At 35.4% G+C, this 20,671-nt stretch overlaps 2 protein-coding genes across 3 annotated transcripts; both read left to right on the forward strand.

The window, feature by feature from the left end:
- Positions 1–3,408: 3,408 nt before the first annotated feature.
- On the forward strand, positions 3,409–5,477 carry LOC146941960 (uncharacterized). The gene is made up of 3 exons (XM_085749999.1): positions 3,409–4,235; positions 4,720–4,781; positions 5,008–5,477. The coding sequence occupies exons 1-3, from the start codon at positions 3,409–3,411 to the stop codon at positions 5,475–5,477; spliced, it is 1,359 nt and encodes a 452-aa protein (XP_085606125.1).
- Positions 5,478–12,749: 7,272 nt separating this feature from the next.
- LOC146941961 (serine/threonine-protein kinase CTR1-like) lies at positions 12,750–19,896 on the forward strand. Of its 2 annotated transcripts, XM_085755884.1 has the most exons (15): positions 12,750–13,719; positions 14,094–14,392; positions 14,477–14,621; positions 14,881–14,996; positions 15,097–15,308; positions 15,777–16,277; positions 16,375–16,415; positions 16,829–16,897; positions 17,262–17,362; positions 17,458–17,542; positions 17,621–17,719; positions 17,807–17,875; positions 18,368–18,499; positions 18,797–18,891; positions 19,283–19,896. In XM_085755884.1, exons 1-15 carry the CDS (start codon positions 13,003–13,005, stop codon positions 19,386–19,388), a joined length of 2,787 nt encoding a protein of 928 aa, XP_085612010.1. In that variant the 5' UTR covers positions 12,750–13,002; the 3' UTR covers positions 19,389–19,896. The 2 variants fall into 2 exon arrangements, with proteins under 2 accessions (XP_085612010.1, XP_085612011.1); XM_085755885.1 differs by lacking the exons at positions 18,797–18,891; positions 19,283–19,896 and adding an exon at positions 18,599–18,720.
- Positions 19,897–20,671: the final 775 nt, after the last annotated feature.

Genomic DNA, 20,671 nt, shown 5'->3' on the forward strand with positions numbered 1-20,671 from the left:
ATTGTACACTCCAAATTATAATAATGTTCTTGTTTTAGTATTGACGCATGGGTACAGTGAAAATATTAATCATATAATTTTTTTGTAAATATATTAATTAGGATATATGGAATATGTGATATATATATATATATATATATATATATATATATATATATATATATATCATTCACAAATATTGGTTCAATAATTTTTTATATTTATCATTTACGGATATTGGTCTTGTAATTTTATATTCTCCATTCACAAATCTTAGATCCCGTGTTTTTTTAATTTATAAGTCAAAATTTTTGGTCTCATTTTTTGTAAATTTATCATTCGAAATTTTTGGTTCGGTTTTTTTTTTAGATTTATCATTCACATAATTCTCATTAGATAAGAGACCAAAAAGCTAATAAAAAATACTAATAAGCATCTCGTAAAAAAGCTAATAAAAAATGCTAATAAGACATGAATATTAAATTAAATAATATTATATAATGCATGGAAGTGGATGAAAATATAGTAGCAGAGGACAGCTCAAAAGAAATAAAATAGAGTAGTTGGATGTTTCGTGAAGTGTATATCTTGATATATAATGATATTTTGACATTTATTTGATAAAAAATTTGTTGAAAACCTTGCTTTTCTCAATTTTTATTGGTAAAAAAACAATAGAGAGAAGTTTAGGAGCCACAAACTTGTATTTGTGTGTACAGTGTGCCATGTTGTGTTTTGCTTTTGTGTACAGAGACATTGTAAAAGTGGTGGCATTTACTATGCACACTGCACAAATTTGTGCATGATTCACAAAGATTGTCATAAATCAATAGCAGCCATTGATATATATTAAATCTAATTGAATGGTCATGATGTTTGATTGGCAACCTGCTAGATTCCTTTCCTTTAAACACGGAAACCGAGACATTACCCCACCATAACATTAATTTATAATATTTTTGCCTGGGCTCTAATGTTAGAATGTGTGCCGATGTTTTGCCCAGAAACATTTTCATTAACTTAGTTTACTTCTTCATCTTCATGAACTTGTTACCCATTAACACAAACATTTTATTCAAAAAATTAAAACCCATAAATCATAAAAAGAAAAAACTTCAAACCGTTGTCCAAATTCAAAACATATATAAAATCAAAATAAAAAAAGAATATAGTTTGTTAAGTTCACACACAGAATCAATCGATTGAATATGATTGAAGCAAAATTAATTGATCTTTTGAAGCTTCTTGATGATGCGTTTAGGAACTTCAATTGGTTTTGAGTTTTGAGAATTAGATCTGCGCAATATTTATACGATGACGCAACCGGCAGAACGGCGAATTGAATTTGTTTAGAGCACAACATATTCATGACGAATTTGCGGTTATTGAGTATGATTGAAGTAGAAAATTTCGCAGAGCTTTGCCCTTTGAGTATTATTACTGAATATAAAGCTTGAAACTCCAGCAGAAAAATTTGAGTGAATTTCATAGAGTTTTGTTTCAAACCTAGCTTTGAGTGTATATCTGAAAATAGATCCAGATAAGAAAATTTCATAGAGCTTGAATCTTGCATTGTTGAGTGAAACAAATGAATTGAAAGGAGGTGTATTTCTCTTTCATCACAGACGAGAGTGAGTTAGCAGCTAACCATTATTTGCAATTAAAATATGTTTTAGGTTTTTTTTTGTTTTTTTAATTCAGCAGGTTTCTAACAGACAGCTGGCCTTAATACATAAATTTGTGCATGGCGCACAAATTTGTGCAGTGTGCATAGTAAACGCCACCTGTAAAAGTTACTTTAGGAGCCACAAACTTGTATTTGTGTGCAATAAATAAATTAATAAATGCCACACAGCCATCTTCTATACACCGATCACTAATATAAGTAAAAATCAATTTTTTATATACCTTCAATTAATTATGTATGTAGTCTTTATTATATATCACATACATCATTAATTAAACTGGATTAAAAAATAAATTTTTGCTTATATTAGTGATCAGATAGTGTAACTTATATAAATATAAATGCCGCACATGTAAACACAACACAGGCAAAGAACAAAAGCATTTTATTTATAAATAAATTATGTTAAACACAAAATGGTAAACACAGACACAGGCAAAGTAGATGATAAGAACGTTTAATAAATAAATGGTGCACAGCCTTTTGAGATTCCTTTTGTTTTCTTTCTCTTCTGCACACAGCCAAGCCACAAGTTCATTATCATCTATCCATTTTTTTTTCCATCTTTCCGCCCTTAACAGACCAAAGCAGAGAAGCTATCTTCTCTCCCACCGTCACAATTGTTTGTACCCCTGCACAACAAACCTATCAGCTAATAAACTCCCTCTACATTCTTATTCCGCCGTTGAAAACACTTATAATCAACCATCAGGATAACCCAACCGAGTTAGAGTTATAGATAAATAAATAAATTTAAAAAAAAAACTATGTTATGATATAAAGTACATAAAAAAACTCACATCCAAAAATTGAGGCAAGAACATCCCTAGCCCCAAATTAATTAGAAGGGAGTGAAAAATATATGAAGAGCGGGAGCTATGAAACACCACATCAACAAAGAAGAATAGATCAGTTGAACGTAGAGGCATCGAGAATATTAAAGACAACTTTGGAAAGATTTGAAGAATCAAAATTATGTTAAAATTGTCGTATTTTTAATGAAGATAATGGCTCATGGGATCTTCTACCTTAGACCAAGTCCAATGGGGGTATTGAATGGGTATTTAGAGTTGTTGAATGATTGGAGAAGAGGGTATTGAAGATGAGATGGAGGAGGGAAGTGATGAAGCCATTCAATAAGTTGAAGCCTGCACCGGATTGCCACGCGGCGTGTTTCTGTTCGTCCAGGCAAGCGCGTGTTCCACACGCACCGACAGGGCGCGTGGGACTCTGCAAACGCGGAGAGAGAAGAAGCTTTTGAATAAAGCTGTGACACGTGGTGTTATCTGGTTGGCTGCCTGGATTTTTATCTTCTTAATAATTTGGACTCAATTATTTCATTGCAAATAATTTTTTTATTTTTTTATTTTTTACCAAAATTCGTAATTTTTTTTTCTCTATAAATAGAGACTTGGATCATTTGATTTGGACACAGAAAAAAAATCAAGTTTTTCACTCTCTTAATCTTATTATTAGCCTTTCTTTTGAAATTTTAGTCTTTGATTAGTGAAATGGATCCCAACAACAATCAATTCAACACCCAAAATTCTTCTAATTACCCATTTAGCTACCAAAATCCCAACAATTATCAACACCCAAATCAATTTCCCAACCAACATCCTCAAAACCCAAATCAATTTCCCAACCAAAATCCTCAAAACATGCCTAATTTTGGTTATGCCTCAAATTTCAATCACCCATCCTCTGTTCCAAACAACTTTCATCCATATTCTAGATCTATGATGGGATATTCATCTCAAACACCCCCATTTAACGGTTATATGCCAATGATGAATGAAAGTTTTCAGAGTGTTGGTGAATATCCTGAATTTTCATCACAAATAAATCGTGATGGAATGACAATAGCTAATGAAGTCACTCCAGAGGATACAACTCCTAAGAGCAAGAAAAACCAACAACCAGCATGGAACACTGAACAAAATTTGGTGTTAATTAGTGGGTGGATAAAATATGGAACATGCAGTGTTGTCGGGAGAAACCAGACAAGTGAATCATATTGGGGTAAAATTGCTGAGTATTGTAATGACCATTGCTCATTCGATTCTCCACGCGATGTCATTGCATGCCGAAACCGTTTTAATTATATGAGCAAATTAATAAATAAATGGGTTGGTGCTTATGATACCGCTAAGCGTCAGCAAGCAAGCGGTTGGTCGGAAGATGATGTTTTGGCAAAAGCCCAAGAAATATATGCAGGTGGGAAGAATGTTCAATTTACTTTAAAGGAAGAATGGCGTGCTCTCCGTGATCAACCTCGTTATGGCAGTCAAGTGGGAGGAAGTGTTGGCTCAGGAAGTAGTGGATCTAAGAGATCTCACGATGACTCTGTAGGATCTAGTGCTCGTCCAATGGGTAGGGAGGCAGCTAAAAAAAAAGGAAAAGGAAAAAAGAAAAGCAAGGACGCTGGCTTCGAGGAGGTGGAACAGGAGTGGGTTCAATTCAAAGAAATGAAGGTGCAAGAGATGGAACACTTTAAAGAGTACACCGAAAAAATGGAAAAGTACACCGCAGTGCAACAAGAGAAAAACAAATTGAAGAAAATGGACATGTACATAAAGTTAACTTCCCAAGAGCATCTTGATGACAGGAAAAAAAAATGGTGGAAAACTTGGAGCGTGAGCTGTTTGGAAATTAATTCACTAATATTTGTTTGTATTCGGTCAAAATTGTCAGTGTTGTCTAGTCCCCAATGTTTACTTTAAATAATTGTCAGTGTTGTGTAGTCCTCAATGTTGCTTTAAATAATTGTCAGTGTTGTCTAGTCCCCAATGTTTACTTTAAATAATTGTCAGTGTTGTGTAGTCCTCAATGTTGCTTTAAATAATTGTCAGTGTTGTCTAGTCCTCAATGTTGCTTTAAATAATTATGCATAATATTTGTCCCGTGACTTTTTTCACAAACTTTAATTTCACAGCCCATGGTATTCCTCACTAGCCCATGGTATTGCTTTAATTTCACAAACTTTTTTCACTATTTTGTCAGTGTTACATCCATGGTATTGCTTTAATTATGCATACTTTACTATGCCACAGCCCATGGTATTGCTTTACTATGCCACAACACATGGTATTGCTTTACTATGCCATAGCCCATGGTATTGCTTTACTATGCCACAACACATGGTATTGCTTCACTCCCCGTGCTTCACCTATTTGCTTATATATATAGGGACTTGAATAACATTCATATCTACTTCCAACTTGAATATTGTTTAAACTATTTCCTTTCTCAAATTGCATTCCAATATCTACTTCCAATATCTACTTCCAATATCTACTTCCAAACACTATCAATTGATCCTTTTGGTTTTGATATGAAAGCCTACTTCGAAAAACGTGATGCTGAAGACACGTATATGGTCAACCGATTTATTCAGCGTCGAAAAAAACTAGAGGAAGGTAGTGGATCAGGTAGTGGATCTCGTAAAAAAAAATATTTAAATAGAGATCATGCAGCAGCTAACCAAAGACTCATTGACGACTACTTTGCCAATGAGCCTACATATGACGATGCAATGTTTCGTCGTCGGTTCCGGATGCAAAAACACGTTTTCCTGCGAATCGTTGGAGACCTTTCAAGTAGTGATAACTACTTCACCCAGCGAGTTGATGCCACCAACAAAGAAGGTATATCACCATTAGCAAAATGTACCACAGCAATGCGAATGTTAGCATATGGTGTGGCAGCAGATGCGGTCGATGAATACATCAAAATAGGAAGTAGTACAGCATTAGAGTGCTTACTTAGATTCTGCAAAGGAATCATACGCTGTATGAGCAAGTGTACTTGAGAGCACCAACCGAAGATGACCTGCAAAAAATACTACATGTTAGTGAAATGCGGGGGTTCCCAGGGATGATCGGGAGTATTGACTGTATGCACTGGGAGTGGAAAAATTGTCCTAAAGCATGGGAAGGTCAATTTACCAGGGGGGATAAGGGAACCACCACAGTTATTCTTGAAGCAGTTGCATCTCATGATCTATGGATCTGGCATGCCTTTTTTGGATGTCCGGGAACGTTGAACGATATAAACGTTCTAGACCGGTCACCAGTGTTTGATGATGTGGAACAGGGAAAGACTCCAAGGGTGAATTTCTTCGTGAATCAACGTCCCTATAATATGACATACTATCTAGCTGATGGTATCTACCCTTCTTATCCAACTTTCGTCAAATCAATTAGACTTCCTCAAAGTGAACCCGATAAGTTATTTGCAAAACAACAGGAGAGCTGTAGGAAGGACATCGAACGTGCTTTTGGAGTGCTTCAAGCTCGATTTAAAATCATCCGTGAACCAGCTCGCTTGTGGGACATAGCCGATTTGGGTATCATCATGAGGTCATGCATCATATTACACAATATGATTGTTGAGGATGAACGAGATACATATGCTCAACGTTGGAGCGATTTTGAGCAATCTGAGGGAAGTGGATCTAGTACACCGCAACCATACTCGACCGAGGTGTTACCCACTTTTGCAAATCATGTGCGTGCTAGATCCGAGTTGCGTGATCCAAATGTTCACCACGCATTGCAGGCAGATCTAGTGAAGCACATATGGACAAAGTTTGGAATGTTTTGAGTTTGAAGATCATTTGTATCGTACTAAATAAATTACGTGTGTGTTGTGTGCTTGTTTGTTGTCTTGCATTTTAAGCTAATCGTGTGTCGCGTGCTTAGTTTGTTGTATTGCATTTTAAGTTAAGAAAATAAAAATAAATTATTTAAAAAAATATTGTTTTTTTAAAAAAATTATTTGTATTATTTTAATTTAATTATAATCGATAATTATAATTTTATGCAATTATAAAAACAAAAATTAAATAAGAATAAGAAATAAAAAGTGGTGGGGTAGGGTGTTGAATGAAAACTATTGGAGTGGTAAAAATTGAATGGGTGTTGAATTAAGAGAGAGAAAATGATGTGGAGTGTTGGGAATTGAAAAAGTGGGTGTTGAAGGTTATTGAATATTTTTTGCCATTGGACATGGTCTTATAGGCATGAGAAAAGGACACCATTTATTTGCATGTAGATAAAGTGATTTTTTATTCACAGTAAGATGTTGTGATTTTTTGTACCACAATGATCCATCTTTGATTATACGTATATACATTTAATTTTTTTTACAACATCACATTTTTTGTCAGTGTAATGTTCTTTTATCTAGCAAAAGTGCATTTGCGGTTTTCTTTTTGTCAGTGTAATGTTCTTTTATCTAGCAAAAGTGCATTTGCGGTTTTCTAAATCAAGTGTTTGTATTAGATAGGTCGTCTAACTTTCATTTGTCTCACATAGTTGATTCAAGTTTCAAAATATTTGCATAGTTGATATTTATTTTTTTATTTTTTTTAATTTTGTTGAAAAAACTCGCGATTTATTATGAGAGTAGTTCACATGTATCGTCCTAAAGCTAATTATAAAACTTTGTGGTTAGACATTCTAGAAAACTTTCTTGTATAGACGAGTGATGCGTCTTGCTCTTAGTTTTTTTTTTTTAACTTTATTCAAACTAAGTATACAGTACAAATGTGAACAAGGACCGTACCACAAGGGTTGGGACATTCTCCACCAAGTAAGTGACCCCGTAGTTTTTCCAACCTAAGTAACCTCATGCACAAACTCGTTACCAAAAACGGCTAATGTAATAAAAGGAACACCGGTCATTTCGGAAAACAACTGTAGACAATCATTAATAATAGAAGGAGCAATGTCAGATAAAGATGAGAACCCTAATGAAAGCAATTAACCACCACAGTTGCGCCAAATTCGAATATGACATTGCTAAAATTTTGCCCCACTGTTGCTTGAAGTCCCCGTGTGAAACCTATAAGCCTCAACTACCACTGCTTCATGCACCAAGTATGTTCTCTTTGACGGTGCAAAAACCATCTCTACATCATGGTTTTTGATAACAAAGCCCCAACTCACCCTACATCAATGTTGGCCTTAAGAAAATTTTGGTTCATTCTTACTTCCTGTTATGAATTATAGGATTCCATGGTTCTAGATCAAATGCAATGGAAAGGTAGATTCTATAATTCTCTCTAGGAGTCATCACAAAGATGCAAATGAATAAAAGATGTGAAATAGTACATAGGTGTAGCTTATTTATAGTGATTTGGAGTAACTAACTCCCTAACTAACTTTCTACTAGATTACTTGCTCTCCAAGTTATCTAGATTGCTTGTACCCCAAGCTACCTTGTCACTATACTCTAATAGTCCCCCTCAAACTCAAAATGGGAAAATGCACCAATTTTGAGTTTGAAATACAAGGAAAGTACAATGATTATTCAAACTGAAGAAACTAAGTAAAATGGGGGTTAAAACTAGTAAATGACAAAAAATGAAATGAAAACAGAGAAGGCCCAGATTGAGGCCCAGTAAGGTTCTGATGAAGCACTTGATCAATTGAGAGAAGAGATTGCCAAAGCAAGCATGATGATTTTCTGAGTCCTCAAAAACGTGATTCTCTTCACAAAGCTACTTTCTTCTTCTTTCTTCCTAAAAGTTGCAACCAGCTTGCACAAAAAGTGATTATGCAGAAAACAACTCATTGAATCAAGTAGCTAAACCATGAACAACAAATCCCAAAAGCACTTTTATGTTGCTTCTGCTAAAAAAAATGATTCTGGAAATTGATTCTTGCCAAATGCTTGTGCAGATGTAGCGATCCAAACACGAATTCAACATCACTTTCTTTCCAAACTTGCATCTTAATTGAATCTGAAAAAGTAACTGAACCAAAATAGCTTTTCGCAAACCGTGTCTGGAATTGAAATGAAGAAGGATAACTGAGAAACATGCGTGCTTATTTCTTTGATATGTTGCATCGAAAAAGTGATTATGCCAACAGACTTAATCGAATAATGCTTCTGCAAACAGATGCCACTGAAACATTCTTCGCCAAACACAAAACACATCGCCAAACGCACGATTCTCTCAATTGAAGTGAAATTTGTTATCTTCGTCCAGAAAAGAAAAGCCTCAAACCTGAAATTTGTTATCTTCGTTGATGCTGGTGAAGTCAAGAACGCAAGGTGTTTTCTTCCTCTATCCCAAGGCATCCACCGTAACCGAAAAGAAGTGTTACGTAGGACCTTGTAAACGTAAAACAGCGAAATCGAAGAGCTTCCACCGGGATCAAAATCAACAATGAATTCGTCATGTAGATTGAAGAACTGAAACTGATTCTTGTTGTTATCTGCAGAAGCGATTTGTTCCTGTTTTCCGACGAAGCAGCAAACGCCGTAAACAGGTCCAGAGCATGAGAAAACCGTATTGATGATGAGATGCTTCGAGTTCTTGGCAACGGCTACAGAAACTGTGAACTCAGATCCGCGATTGTTCGAATTCTTGGATTCGGCAGAAACAGTTAACTCTGAATCACGATCTTGAATCTTCTGGTTTTCATCCGAAACATCAAACACAGATTCATGATCGATGCCACAAGAATCTTCCAGAAAACAAGGGATGTCACCGATCTTGATGGTGAATCCATCAACGACTGGTGCGATCCATGGTGAAGGAGGAGGAGGAGAAACCGATTCGCCGAAACTACCGAAAACGATGGAAACTTGTGAAGCTGAAGAACACAAGGTTGCTGATGCGGAAGCTTCAAGATCTTCTTCTTCATCACCATCGGAATCTTCTTCTTCATCGGAAACTGGATCAAATTCGCTATCACCATAGCGCTCTGATACCCTTCGAAAAAAATTAAATATCTCGAGTGGTTTATTAAAAAAGGCTTAATACATCATTTGGTCCTTTAACTTAATTCTTTATTTCAAAGTGGCCCCATAACTATAAAACGTTTCAATTTGGTCCCTTATATATTCTACTGTTATCTCTTTTGGTCCTTTACCTTAATTTTTAACAGCAAACGTCTAAGTGTCCACCATACACCCTATTAAATTTTTTAATTTTATCCATTTGATCTTCTTTCTAAAGGGAACACCATTAGATCATGCACGTCTATTGTATCTTACAAAAAACCACCAACAATTGATTTTTTCGCTTTTCTTGGTCTACTTCACTCATCTTCTTATCATCTTCATGTTTTCTTCATCAACCTTTATATAAAAACCCAGAAAGCAAAAAAAATATCATTCTTAATTAATCAACTTTATACATAAAGAAGCATCAATTCATCACCCACCTGGCCACCTCCACCCCCTTCATCTCTCTCTCTCTCTCTCTCTCTCTCTCACATGGAGCAAACTCCATCCCCAACCTCCAACAACACTAGCAAGTCAATCACGCGAATGGATCCTCGACAGCCAAATCAATTTATCACCTGTTGAAATGCTTCTCAATTTCATAGATCTAAATTAAATTCATAACAATATCATCACCTATCACACAATCTGAAACAACTCAAACATAATCTATAATATGAAATGACATAGATCTTCAGAGTCGACATAAATCTTGCTATCTGCAACAAAAAATAGAAATGGGTCAAAGATTCATTGTGTGTCTGTCTTTAAAAAGTAGAATACGACTCCTTCATCCATGGTGTATCTACCTCAATCAAAGGAAGGGAAAAAACCCCAAATTTAACAGTAACCCAACAAATTGATTTTCCAATTAAGCACAAATGAATAATTTTCGTAACATTACTAATTAATTTCGTGAAAATCAAAGTTAATTTGGAATTGTTAATATGAAAAATCGAAAGAGAGCCTATGAAGGAGAAGGAAGATGTTGGCAAGATCGAAAGAGAGGTGGCGCACCCGTGAAAACATAGAACTTGAAGCTATTTTATGATTTTTTTTTTAATTTTTGTATTTAATATCTAAGTCATAGGATTAATCACAAGGCTCAGGGACGGAGCCAGAAAAATTATTGGGGGTGGCGAAAAGCAAAAGAAACTTCACTTTGATGGAGAATGTGATAGCGCAACTGCACAAATGAACACAACGTCGCAATTTCAAGCGCGCGACTGCATGTTGCTTTAGTAATTGTTTTCTCAATAGTGTTGAATGTGTTGTAATTCTAAATTTGAGAAGATTATTCTTTTTCATTGATTAATTTTGTTCGACCATATCGTTATCTCTTCTATATTTTTTAGAAAATCAATCTTTTTGTAAAAGTTAAACCTTATCACTGCCAAAACAAATATGTACCAATAAAATTTGCAGGTTTTGATGAAAAGTTGGGAGTTAAATTATTTATATATTAAATGTTAATTAACTATTACTAATATTATGTGGGATTGAGTTTGTTATTGTAAAAAATCAATAAAATAGGATTGAGTTATTGGGGTGGCAGATGGCTTCTTCTATATAAAATACCATTACAATTTACTAAGTTGAGGGTGACGGCAGCCCCATTTGTAATATACCTGGCTCCGTCCCTAACAAGGCTGATTTGGCGATGATGTTGTGGTTGAAGAAAATGATTTGATTTTGATGAGTTTTTTTTTTTTGGTTGGATTTTTTGAAGATTGATGAAGAATGATGAAGATGGTATGAAGATGAGAGAAGAAGATGAAGAAAAGGGAAAAAATTATGTGTTAATGGTTTATCGTAAAATACAATAGACCTACATGATCATGTGGTTCTCTTTTAAAGAAAAAGATCAAAGGGTTAAAGTTAAAAAATTAATAAGGTCTACGGTGAATCACATTTAAATATGGTTCACTTTAGACATTTAAGGTTAAAAACTAACGGAGAGGACCACATTAGTAAACGGAGGAAGACTTATGGGACCAAATTGAAACACTTTATAGTTAGGGGAGCAAAGTGAAAACCAAAAATAAGTTAAGGGACCAAATGATATATTAAGCCATTAAATAAAGACCAAATTAAATCTGCCATTTCAAGATGACATCTTAGAAACTCCTTAAAAGTTATTAGTGCGGCATATTCAATATTTTTTGTATAGATGTTGAATTAAAATATTTGAGTGCTTGTAATTTTTTTAATAAATGGGTCACATGCATGATCCATTTAAGGATAACAACTCTATCATGTAGAACATAATTTACCAACGAACCCCAGGACAATGTATGTGGTTTCACTTCTTTTGTTTAAATCAAATTTTAAGTAAAATAAATTTGAAAATTTAAAACAGTGACTTGATGGTATACACGATAGTGTAGATTCGACGTCAATCATGTCATGCTATTTATTTTTGCTCGAACATTAAAACATATAGTCCTATCTGCCATGGCGACAACAACGAGGTACTATTAGGATTAAGGGAGAGGTCATCGACATTTGGCCAACAAATGTGGTGTTTTTAATCTAACTTAACAAAGGTCCTTAGTCCTACGTAGCTGTAAGTGGTTTAGGAAATCAGAGCTACGTAGTTCTCTCTCGTATTAGTGAAGTGGGAATGAAAGAATTGAATGAATTGTGGAGGTATGTGACCTCTTATTTGTAGAGTTAATCATAGGAGTAGTGGGGCGTTGAGGATTTAGTGGAGGGTGGAGGAGTTGGTGGAGAATGAATGAGTTGAAAGATTACGGGTCTCTCACCACTCTACCTCTCTAGACGAGTTAAAGGAACAAGTTGTTGCATATACGTGAGTTTTTTCTCCTCCTCGTAGTATATGACTCCAGGAGTTAATACAACGAAGCGCATATCTATACTTTCTTGTGAGCGGAGGTTCTATCCTTTACAATTAGTAAGCAAAGCATAATTATAGGAGAAAGGCGTGATTGTTACTAACGATGAAAAATAAGGTTTCCACTATGCACAATGAGTATTACGCGGGCAAAGACACTGAAATAAAGCATGTGACAACTTATGTTTGATCATATATAAACAATTAGGGCTGATTCCACATTTTAGAAATGAAGTTCACATAAAAAGAGCGAGACACCTATGAATTTTAGTTGATAAGAAAGTACTCTTGTGTTTTCTTTCCCACCACCACCATTGGCATTGACTATTTTGCAACTCTCCAATCCGTTACAAGTTAAATCAACAGTGCACAATGTCACAAGTTCACAACCAACCACATTACATCACCATCACATTCACGTTTTCTCTGTGTTTTTCAGTTACCAGTACCTCCATTATTATTAGCACTAGCATATCACATTTCCTCTTTATCGGAAAACCATATCCCGCTTTGAACATCGCAACTACGCGATTATATTTCTCAAGAGTAAAATGCAATTCAGCTTCCAACTATATTTTATGCATAATAATTAGTTGAAGTGCTGTTATTTGATTGTTGCAATAAGAGTGAGGAAAGAAGAAGAATAGCGAAGAGGACGGTGTCGGTAACGGCCAAGTTGACGGAAAACAGTTTCCGTTTGTTTCTTGGTTTGCTCCGTGGCGCAAGAGGCTCGTGAGTGAAAATGCCCCATAGAGCAACTTACTTTTTCCCGCGTCAATTTCCGGAGCGAGGATTGGATGAATCATCCAAAAAGCTATTAGATCAAGATAAGGACAAAATCGTCAACTCCATCAAATCTCCAATCGAAAACGACACTCCAACCACAAAGTCACTTTCGTCGTCTACTCCTCCAACACCAAAAAACGACGCCGTTTTCTCCTCCGGCAAACACTCCGCCGCCGGTGATAAACTCCGATTCAAACAAAAGCAAATATCTGCTTTCTGCGACTGGTTTATCGACAAAAAACGACACTCCGGTCATCATACTCACCACATCCACCGCCGCTTGTCAACCTCCTCCGACGATCACGATCACGACTTTTTTCATTCTCAGCCAGGGACAGCCGTCAATGACACCGCAATCGACCGGAATTTCGACCGTCAAGTTTCACTTCCGAGGCTATCGAGCGACAGTAGCTATGCAGGGAGTTTGTTTTCCAGTGACATTAAAGAGGAAACGCCGTCGTCTCAAGTTTCCACCATTACCGCAACCATTGCGAGGAGGCAGAAGGAAGAGGAAGAAAACAAAGACGGGTTGGTGAAGAAGTGTGAAGAAAGCTATATCCTGCAGCTTACGTTAGCGAAGAGGCTTGCTTCTTTGGCAAGTCTTGTGTCGGAACCTGTTCTCACTCCTGGCACTGAAAATTGGGATGCTGAGTCCGTTTCTTATCGTCTTTGGGTACAAAACTAAACAAGATTGCACAACCGTTTCATTTTTTAACTATGTCTCACCATCGCCATCACACCAATGGTTTTAAACCGCGGTTGTGGCTCTTACGCGGTTGAAACTATGCAGACAGAGACTTCAAAATCCGCAACGACATGGCGATTGTGATATTGACTGCATTATTTCGCTGCAGTTTAAAACTATTGAACTTTATGTTGCGGCAAAACATTGCTGACGCAATCAAAATTACAAATGCCATGTGGTTGTGAAAGATCTTAAAATCTTTTATATTGCAGTTGAAGCAGCTGCAGACAACAACTTAAACCATACTGCAACTAGAGTTCAATAATATTTGTTTGATTAAATATGCTGTTTTTGGTTATCAGGTGAGTGGGTGCTTGTCGTATACGGATAAGATAAGTGATGGATTTTACAACATACTGGGGATGAATCCGTATCTGTGGGTGATGTGCAATGACGAGGAAGAAGGTAAGAAGATACCTACTTTGATGGCACTTAAAGCCGTTGAACCAAGCGAGGCATCTATGGAGGTGGTGCTTGTCGATAGACAAGAAGATTCTCGCTTGAAGTTGCTTCATGATAAAGCTCAGGAGTTGTATCATTCTTCGGAGAACATCTTGGTGTTTGTTGAACAACTGGGAAAACTTGTTGCCATAAACATGGGGTAGATATAGTAGTATTCTTCAATATAATCTTCACATTTTTCCTTATTGTGTTGTTGCTATTCTGAGTGTATATATTATTGAAGGGGTATATTCCCAGCGGAGCAAGGAGATCACCACAAACGGTGGAAGTTAGTTAGTAAGAGGTTGAGGAATTTTCACAAGTGTGTTGTACTTCCCATTGGTGGTCTATCTTCTGGTCTTTGTAGGCATCGAGCGATTCTCTTCAAGGTTAAGCATTGTACTGTATTGATGTGTTAATTTACCGAGTTATTGCTTTGTGGTGTGTGTAGATAATTGATATGTTAGTAGCATATCAATTATGAAACCAAATTTTACTATTTTATTAGTCGCACAAGGACGTTATTAACTATGCGCAGGATTTGCCTGAGTTCATTTTGCACTGAGTTTTGATGATGCATTAATGTTTGTTGAAAAACTTGTTACAGATTTTTTATTCACTGCTTAATTAGTTGGTTTTTGAATGCAGAGATTGGCTGATTTTATAGGTTTGCCTTGTCGCATAGCTCGTGGTTGCAAGTATTGTGTTGCAGATCACAGATCCTCTTGCTTAGTCAAGATTAAAGATGACAAACAGATTTCAAGGTTAGTAAAATTTTGTTATAGATGCGACTGATAATTTCTTGTGCATAAGTTTTTTATTCACCTCATTCCATTGTTCGGGTTATGGTTTGTTATTTAACAGGGAATATGTAGTCGACCTTGTCGGGGAACCAGGAATTGTCCATGGCCCAGATTCCTCCATTAATGGAGCATATGTTTCTTTTATTCCTTCGCCGTTTCAAATTTCTCATTTTAAGGAATTACAATCACCTTATATAGATGATGAAGCAAGTTCTCAACCACCTATTTGTTTTGACCAAAGTTCTTTTGATCCTGAAACTCATCCTTATTCAGGTACTTACATTTATATCATGAATATTGATCTTCCAATTTTCACATGTATTTCAGTTTCAAGTGCAAAGAAAGAATCTGTGATGCCATAGTTATATTCTTGGGCACAACCTTTAGGATACATCATAGTATCATACTTAAACTTCACTACATCGATTACTTGCTCAAATGATGTTTATAGACACAACCACTGTATGTCCTTAGCCAGGTGTTTTGTCTTTTTTTTCGTCACTGCAGAAGTGAGCTTCCTTCCCTTCACCTAGCTCTAGTCTCAGTGAATAGATTTGAAGTTGCCTGTAGTTTTTTTATTCCTTATCAAATTTGTGGAGCATGTTTGAATTTAAATTTTGATTTTAACCCTTTGGGAACATGGTGACCTGTTCTCTGTTAGTTCTGTTCAGTAAATCTTATAGCTAGAAGAGCAGAATTCTAGTTTGAAGCTGATCTTGGCCATTATTCAAATATCTGCAGGTTGTGGACAGATTGATCAACAACTTAAAGAAACTGATTTGTTGAAAGGTCAGGGTTCCTTCAGTGCTTCAATTGATCAAACATGTGAAGGAACCAAACCACTTCTAACTCCTCTTGGTTTAAAAGAGAATGATGAGGAATGTGCAGTTCTAGGTTCAATTTTGCCTACCATTCATGAGGATGTTTCTAAAGTTTTTCCTGTATCCGAAGAATCATTACATGAATATCCAAGGCTTAGTGAAGATGCAGTTGTGTTACAAGAAACTTCCAGCAATGAGATCATCGTAACTGGAGGTTCTGTGGTAAAGAGTACTTTCAAGCAATGTATACTTAGTTCCTCCTGCCAATCAGAACTGATGCAAGTAGACAATAGAATTGAAAACCAGGACTATTTACCAACTGGGAATATTCCAAGATATGTGAATCTTGAACCATCACTTTCAATGGACTGGCTTGAGATATCATGGAATGATTTACGGATTAAAGAGCGTGTTGGTGCTGGTACTTTTTCTGCTTCTTGAATTCACGTAGATTTGGTATAACAAACCTGTTTCCTCATTTGGTGACTCTAAATGCTCCTGTCCTTTTAACTATGTAGGCTCATTCGGAACTGTGCACCATGCTGAGTGGCATGGATCAGTAAGTCATAATTTATTCGTACAGTAAGCACATTCGAGTATATAAACACAGTTTCTGATGTCTTCATACTGCTCGCTTTCTTTGTCTGTTCGATTGAAATTGGATGAATGACATTTAGCCTCCAATACAAGTTGACTATATTATATTTAACTATAGATATGTCTTGTGTTGTATCTGAAATACATTATTTGGCCAATATGGCCACAGTTTGTATGTATGGAGATCTACTCGCTCCAGGAGTAACTCGTCATAGATACTCCTCTCAACAGCTCTTTGTACATATTGAATTTTATTGGTTCAGTCATTGAATATTATTATGGAACAATTGAATCTTCCTCACCCTATATGTTTGCTTGTGTCTCCATGCGTGTGTGTATTTCTTTTGAATAGTTCATCTATTTTATAAATTGCAGGATGTTGCAGTCAAGGTCTTAACAGTTCAGGATTTCCATGATGATCAGTTGAAGGAATTTCTGAGAGAGGTATGTATCGATTCTATTCATGATATAAATGTATTGAGTTTCCTCATTACTGTATTTGTCTGTGATTTGGATTGTATTAACTAAGAGGCTCCAGCAAGAGGATACCAGCGGGTTCACCAAAAAATACTTTTATGCTAATTTGGCAACAGTCACAACATTGCATAGTTTATGAAGCACACTGAAATTATTGATTATGTGTTTTACTGTCATGCTTGAGACTTGTATGATCATTTTCTCCAATACTAGTTTGGACATAATGAGATAAAATTTTAAACTTGTTCTTAAAAAACCCATTTATTTTCCCCACTCTATTAAATTGTGAAAAAAGCTAGTTATATTCAAGTTGGTATTTGCATTGATTTAGGTTGCAATAATGAAACGTGTTCGCCATCCAAATGTGGTGCTCTTCATGGGTGCAGTTACAACATGCCCCAATCTATCAATAGTGACAGAGTATTTGCCTAGGTAAAACAATCAACTTCTTGTATCATTGATCACATTATTGTATATTCTTGCATGAAGATGTGATAGTCTTACCTTTCCTGGTACATTTTTTACAGAGGTAGTTTATACCGCCTAATACACAGGCCAGCATCTGGTGAAATTTTGGATAGTAGGAGAAGATTACGGATGGCTTTGGATGTGGTTTGTGTCAAATAAATATGTTAATTTATTACTGTAGATAGTTATCTTGTACATGATATATTGTTGATCTGATTGCAGGCTAAAGGAGTCAATTATCTCCATTGTCTGAAACCTCCAATCGTGCACTGGGATCTCAAATCCCCAAACTTGTTAGTGGACAAAAATTGGACTGTGAAGGTGGAATGAAACTGATTTAGCAGTTTATTATGAGAATTCACAAAATTTTGTACAAGTCAGTGATTTCCTTTTTCATTTCATCTACAGGTTTGTGATTTTGGACTGTCCAGATTTAAGGCAAACACTTTCATACCCTCAAAATCTGTTGCTGGAACAGTTAAGTCTCTGACTCTACTCATCAGCGTAATGATATAAGCTTCATGAAGTTATAGTTTTCCATCAATTTAACTCGTGAATTCTCCACTTATTTTCTTTCTTTCCTTCTGTGTTTGAGTAGCACTCTCAAGTTTGAATTCATGAAGAAAAAACAATTGTTACTTCTTATCCTTTTGCTACCAATATTGTCCTAAGACCAATGATACTTTTGTGTTTCTGATTTATGATTAATTATAGTATTATGGATGTTAATCATTTGATATTGGTAAGTCTTTTTGATGAGAATAATATGCATTTTTAAGCGTGCATGAAAGTAACATTGAACATAGTATCCTGTATTTGGAGTTGGTAGATTTTGCATGTTAGCATACATATAGAGGCAAATTCCTTTTAATAGTGAAATTGGTAATTTTTCTCAATATTTCACTCGTTGAGTTTTTACTTCAGGTACCTCACTTTCCATAAATTTGTAACCGTTTATTTTATTTTTAGCCTGAGTGGATGGCCCCGGAATTTCTCCGTGGAGAACCTTCGAATGAGAAAGCTGACGTATACAGTTTTGGAGTTATCCTGTGGGAACTTGTGACCATGCAACAGCCATGGAGTGGACTTAACCCTCCCCAGGTAAACTTAATGGGTGTTATGGTCTAAATTGTAAATATTTGTAGCCAAATATTTATTTAATGTGTTTTTTTTTTGTGGTGGCCGGGGTTCGAACCCCAGACCTTGCATATTATTATGCTTTGTCCCTACCAACTGAGCTAAGCTCACGAGGACATTTAATGTGTTTACTAACAGTAAAGTTCATTTGCAAAAAAAAAAAAAAAAAAAAAAGTAAGTGGGAGAGGTATACATGTGAAATTAAACTTCCAGTTTTACCAATGGATTTTGAAAAATAATAACCATCATGTGAACTCTCAGGTGGTTGGAGCTGTTGCTTTCCAGAATAGGAAGCTTGCTATCCCTTCAAACATCTCCCCAGTATTGGCCTCCCTCATGGAATCTTGTTGGGCTGAGTAAGTTATAGTAATGCCAATTTTTATTAAAAACATTGTCAACGTGTTTGACCTATTATTTGATTCAATTTTATACTAGTATATTGAAAAATACACCATTTATTTGTTTTTGTTCTAAGACAAACATATAATAATAATTGTGACCTTAGAGCAAGAAAGTTATAGAGAGGGAATTGAAAATTTTGGAATACTTATTGTTTAGTCCTGGCTCCTGACAATAATATGAGTGTTGACTTGACGGGATAAAATTGATTTTAGCAACTACTGTTTTTAATTGGAGAATAGAGATTCCCTACGCACATCAGAATAGTTCATGTTATTTTGTTTGGTCAACTGCTGTTTTTTTTTTTTTTTTTATGGTTCTATAAGCATTGTTTTGTTTACTTGGCAGTGACCCTGCTCAGCGCCCATCTTTTGGAGGCATAATTGAGTCACTAAGGAAGCTCCTGAAGTCTCCAACAGAGATGATAAAAATGGGTGATACTCACAACCCATGATTGGTTTTCTTGTTGCTGAAATTTGTTGAACTAATAAGGAAACATTGGTGGTCGTATATTATCTGAATGACAGAACCTTGGCTGTTTGCAACTGTATGTTGTAATTTAAAGGCTCAAATAGGTGCTTGCTGTCTTGGATCCTCTACAATTTACGACTGCGGTTGTAGAGACCATTAGATTTATAGAGAGAAATCCCGTTATTTCTCTCTAAATTTAACAGTTCATACGGCTATAACACCATATGGCTATAGAGGATTCATGTCCGTATCTTATGGGGTTCCCGAGCGTCTGAACATATATATTAATAAGCTCCTGACCTCAAGCTCCTCTGTGGATAACTCCAAGTCTGAAATATTGGAGGATCTATGTTTTGTAACATTGTTTTCTTAAAAAATGTTATGTAACATTGCAATGTGATCATTTGTGAAGTGCTACACAAGAAAATTGTTTTTGAAAATGATATTCAAAAAGTATAATAAATTAACATTTGGAATGAAGTATTATTAAATTTTTTTGTCATGGATTCCACCCTCAATAGTCAGAATTAATTTGTTCAATTAAAAATTAAAATGTTAATTTACCTTTTAATCAATTGTATTTGTTAGTTGTTACTGATTTTGAGAGTGGACACTTTCATGTCCATGTGAACGCTAGTGTTAGTATAAAATAAATAAGCCATATAGGCATCACATGGAGAAATCTTTTTTTTTTTTTTTCTATTTAAAAGAGTCACATATGTATACGTTACTTATTGATAATTTATAATAACAATATCTAATAAATACTCAATCTTATCAATTCAACATCTCACACAAATTTCTTAAATAAGATTCATTAATCATTTATCAATCAACTCTATATCATTGTTCCTTAAAAAAAAAAAACTATATCATTGTATCTAATTTTTTAATGTTAAAGGGGTGGGGGACCCACATCAAAAGAGAGTGTTTATATGAGACTCTTCCCGTTAGGCACTCAAATTGTTTCCCTTCCATTAGTGGTACCTATGTTTATGGACAGTGACGTATCCAGGACCCTGCATCAGGGGATGCAAATTTTTAAACCGCATTAATCATTAATATTATAAATTAATATATATTGATCTACCCATTTCTCTTAGTAACTAATTAATATGCATCGACATCACAATGTGAACTTATTTCACACATGCGTTAAATAATGTGTTATGGCGTCATTTAATGTGAGCGAAAACACATAAGTTATCATATTCATTAGTAATTGATATTAAAGCACATCATTGAATGCATGTGTAAAATAACTTT

This window comes from Medicago sativa, chromosome 3 (genome assembly GCF_051527215.1).
Source record: "Medicago sativa cultivar Bolivia chromosome 3, Bolivia_mono, whole genome shotgun sequence".
NCBI classification, from domain to species: Eukaryota; Viridiplantae; Streptophyta; class Magnoliopsida; order Fabales; family Fabaceae; genus Medicago; species Medicago sativa.